Source organism: Rhinopithecus bieti, unplaced genomic scaffold (genome assembly GCF_001698545.2).
Source record: "Rhinopithecus bieti isolate Rb0 unplaced genomic scaffold, ASM169854v2 scaffold_15676, whole genome shotgun sequence".
In the NCBI taxonomy this organism is placed as follows: domain Eukaryota; kingdom Metazoa; phylum Chordata; class Mammalia; order Primates; family Cercopithecidae; genus Rhinopithecus; species Rhinopithecus bieti.
Genome location: NW_016809194.1, coordinates 2,490,954 through 2,495,855, shown reverse-complemented (window position 1 = coordinate 2,495,855; position 4,902 = coordinate 2,490,954). Strand labels below are relative to the sequence as shown.

The window sequence follows — 4,902 nt, the reverse complement described above, 5'->3', positions numbered from 1 at the left end:
GTTGGTGTGGAGAAACAGGAATGCTTTTGCACTGTTGGTGGGAATGTAAATTAGTTCAACCATTGTGGAAGACACTGTGGCAATTCCTCAAGGATCTAGAACTAGAAATACCATTTGACCCAGCAATTCCATTACTGGGTATATACCCAAAGGATTATAAATCATGCTACTATAAAGACACATGCACATGTTATGTTTACTGTGGCACTGTTCACAATAGCAAAGATTTGGAACCAACCCAAATGCCCATCAATGATAGACTGGATAAAGGAAATATGGCACATATACACCATGGAATACCATGCAGCCACAAAAAAGGATGAGTTCATGTCCTTTGCAGGGACATGGATGAAGCTAGAAAGCATCATTCTCAGCAAACTAACACATGCACAGAAAACCAAACACCAAATGTTCTCATTTGTAAGTGGGAGTTGAGCAATGAGGCCACATGGACACAGGGAGAGGAACATCGGACACAGGGAGGGGAACATTACACACCTGTCGTTGGGTGGGGGGCCCGGGAAGTGGGGAGGGATAACATTAGGAGAAATACCTAACGTAGATGATGGGTTGAAGGGTGCAGCCAACCACCATGGCACATGTACACCTATGTAACAAACCTGCACGTTCTGCACATGTACCCCAGAACTCAGAGTATTAAAAAAAAAAAAGAAAAAAAAGAAATTCACCCATGTTATCTAAAAAAAAGAAAAGGAAGAAAATAGAAAGCAAAAAGGTGGAGAGTTGAATTTGAAAGCAGAGAGCAGCAAAAGACAGAAGCACTGAGAGGCTCTAAAGTTAGGAAGTTTTGCTGGAGAGGCAAGTGCTATAATTTCTAGACTGTTCACCATCTTACCTAACTGAATACAAAGCTCTTCTTTGCTTACAAAGGATTAAGTAGGAAAGGATGGTACTCCATCTGAGGCATGCTTCATTCTCTAACCAAAGCCACTTTCTTTTCACTAATGACATGGTAATGACTGTGTTCATCTTGAAATTACACCACAGAAATCAGCCCTCTTCCCACTGTTCTGAACACATGATAAATGTATTAAATGTACTGGGCCGTAACTCATGCAGTATATTCTCTTCAAGGCTTGTGCAGGCATTAACTCAATCTTCATAACAATTCCATGAGCGAGGAACTATTCATATCCTCATTTTACAGAAGACCGACACAGACTCTTCCTAACCTATTCTGTGGAAGCCTGTTTATCACTACAAAGGGAAATCTTGGCATTGCAGAGAAGGGAAGTAGGTACCAATGCAATTACCAGAAATAGGCTCAAATAGTGCAGACTGTCTTGATAAGCGTTGTGTGAAGTGAAGATGGGATGAAGGAAGCCTTAATCCTCATCCTAAAGGACCCCTTTTTATCTTATACAGGAGGAAATGTGACTCCTGAAAAAAGAAATTCTGAGTAAGTAGAAGTTTTGAGAAAATGAATCTAATCTCTAGCTCTCTGGCGATCTAGTTATATTCATTTCATAGACATATTCAACTTGAGAGTCTATAACTATCTTCTCAGACTTGGCTGGATCTTTCCACTCTTTCTCTAAATATGTATCTTTATTATTTCAGGGAGATGGTCATATTATGACTCAATCCTGGGTGTCAACCGCCTATGACAGGTACTTTCGTGGAGCTTTGGAAGCTAGACCAGGTATCTGTGGGACATCATACAGGCTTTGAGACATTATTTTCTGGTGCTGATATATTTTCATTCCATGGCTCAGTCTCTTAATCACTATCATACTCTTTCCATGAGTTCAACAAACCAGAGAGACATTTGCAGCCATAAGCTCCTGATAAAGCAAACTTTTTGTGGGGAAGTAGGGGAGTGTAGGATGGTAGTCATCTATGTACGAAGAAGTTCTGGCATCAGTTTTTGTAATATTTTAAGAAATTCCAGGGTGCAGAATGGACTTAAAGGATTCAAAGTGACGGAAATACAGAATTTAGGATATAACACCAAAGGATCAGAAGTCTAAATCCATCTCTAATCATGAACTATTATGAAACTGGTAGCCTAGGACAATTTCTTTATAACTGACATGAGACAGACTATCATTACTCTCACAGTCTGCCAACCCCATCCTCAAAACCTGGCTAATTCAGAAAATCTCCATAAGAGCAGAAGAGAAAGATAATGCATTAAATAAGGAACCAAGGGATAGTGGGATGGGACTGGAAAAGGATAGGAGTGACATGAAAATTAAAAAAAAAAAAAAAAAAACTGGGAAGAAGGGAAAATTTACAAAAAGAGAAAACGAAAAAAAGGAAGAAAGAAGGGAGTAGTAAATGTTAGTATAATATAACCAATGAAGGAAAGAACATAATTATAGCCATTCATGTATTTAACAAAGACTTATCAAGTATTTATTATATATCAGGCACTGAGGCTTAAAGGCCTTAATGATCCACAGTCTAGTTGGGCAAATAAATACATAAAGGTATAATTATAGCACCATATTACAGAGATACACACAAAATACCCTGGAAATACAGAGAAAAGAAGAAGTCACTCTGTCAGAGCCAGGGTGAGAGGAAGAACATAAACAGATCATATTTACTCACTGACATTTACACACAGTCAAATTCATTCTAGATTTATCTGATTTCGCCTTCTGAGAGAGAATTCTGTAACTCGCCCCTCCTTCTCTTCTTAATCTGGATAAGACCTTCTAACTTTTCCACTTCTATGCTGTGATTCTGATTAAAGTGACAATTCCTAGAGTAACAGTATTATGAAAGCCAGAAACAATTCTGGATAGCTGATATTTTACCACATACACAAAAAAGCCACTAATAAGTTACTACAAAGAACATGTTAATATCATCTTTTAAGTTAATACTGATAAATAGCTAAGAAGATGAAGTTTTAATTTCTACTTTTCATGGAGTGCAGTGGTGCAATTTCAGCTCATTGCAACCTCAACCTGCTGGACTCGAGTGATCTTCCTCCCTCAGCCTCCCAAGTAACCGGGGCTACAGGTGCGTGCTACCATGCACCACTGATTTTTCATTTTTTGTAGAGAAAGGGTTTTGCCATGTTGCCCAGGCTGGTCTCAAACTCCTGGGCTTAAGCGATCCTCCCACCTCCACCTCCCCAAGTGCTAGGATTATAGGCATGAGCTACTGTGCTCAGCCTCAAATTTGATTTTTATATTCTACTAGTTTGATCTACTAGATCAAAGTTAAACATCTTACATAAATGACTAATAGGGCTAAGTGTTAAATGTTAGTGTTTAAGAGTACAGATTATAAAGCCCGACTACCTGGATTCATAACTCATCTTCCTCACTTACCGGCTATGTGACCTTAGGCAAGTTAATTAAATTCTCTGAATGTAGGTTTCTTCATTTATAAAATGGGGATTAATAGCAGTTCCAACTTGTGGGTTATTTTAAAAATTAAAATACATAAAGTAGTTACTAAATGAGATCACCTCTCTATTCTTATAATAGAAATGTGTAAAATTTTTACTATACAACTAAAGAAACTGTTGGTAAAATTGCTGTCTAAATCATATAATAAAGGACTATAATTTAAAATTTTTAATGAGCTTACTTTTAATATAGTGAGTTATAATTTGATATTTTTGTTTAGAAAATCTGAGGCACTGTTTATGCTACCCAATTAGATTTCTGACTGAGGTAAATACAGATTTAAGGAAAGAAAGTATAACCTAATGGATGTAAATAATCTGTACTAATTTGACATACAATATTCACATCAAAATCAATTTCTTATAAATTTTTTTAGCTTTGTTTTTGGGAGCATAGCATATATCAATTCCATAGATTCCAATATAAATATGGATATAAATGGCACCCAGCGCCTACCACTATGGCTAAACAACATGTGCTTTTCTCACTGAAAATTAAAGAAAAGGCTGGGCGTGGTGGCTCACACTTACAATCCCAGCACTTTGGGAGGCAAGGCAGGCAAACGACTTGAGCCCAGGAATTCGAGACCAGCCTGGGCAACATGGCAAAACCCCATCTCTACTAAAAATACAAAAAATTGGTCAGGCACATTGGCACACACCTGTGGTCCTAACTACTGGAGAGGTTGAAGTGGGAGGATCATTTGAATCTGGGAGGTGGAGGTTGCAATGAGCCGAGAACACGCCACTGCACTCCAGTCTGGGCAATAGAACCAGATCCTGTCTCAAAAAAAAAAAAAGAAAAGAAAAGAAAAGAAAAAAAGAAAGAAAGAAATGTACTTTTACTTTAGGATGAAGTGGTATCAGAAAAACATAACTAGAGTGGACACATTCTTGTTAATTCACTAAGAATCAGTCTAAGGGTAAGTTTTCCCAGTGAGATTTAAATTAAAATAAGTCAGCAAGTCAATTAATACTAAAGTTATCTATAAATGGTAACATTGTTCTGTTTATAACAGTTACTACAAAAACAACAAACCACAATGCTTCCTTTTATATTTCACTGTACCTGATAGTACATTTTATTATTCCATTACTGCTTATACCATTGTCAACCTATTCCATCAACAAGTCCTCATTTATTAACAAAAACATAGCAGATGCAGAGATAAATGTCTACTCAATGGGCAATCATTCTGCTAACAAGAGTAACTGGTCATGCATGAATCACAGCTTGCTATTTAAACAAAGGAAATGCTCACTTAAGCACACAATGTAGACAACTATATTATCCTGCTACTGTAATTATGCAATCATAGTAAAACTTGAGTTTTCTGAATCTTCCAAAGTCTCATTTTATGGCCGGGCGCGGTGGCTCAAGCCTGTAATCCCAGCACTTTGGGAGGCCGAGACGGGCGGATCACGAGGTCAGGAGATCGAAACCATCCTGGCTAACACGGTGAAACCCCGTCTCTACTAAAAAATACAAAAAAACTAGCCGGGCGAGGTGGCGG

General features: G+C 37.8%; 1 protein-coding gene across 1 annotated transcript in view; it reads right to left on the bottom strand.

The window, feature by feature from the left end:
* XPR1 (xenotropic and polytropic retrovirus receptor 1) overlaps positions 1–4,902 on the bottom strand; it is a 262,511-nt gene that overhangs the window by 51,114 nt on the left and 206,495 nt on the right. The window contains 1 exon segment of the mRNA XM_017888797.1: positions 4,151–4,168. Within this exon segment, the coding sequence (XP_017744286.1) occupies positions 4,151–4,168 (18 nt within the window).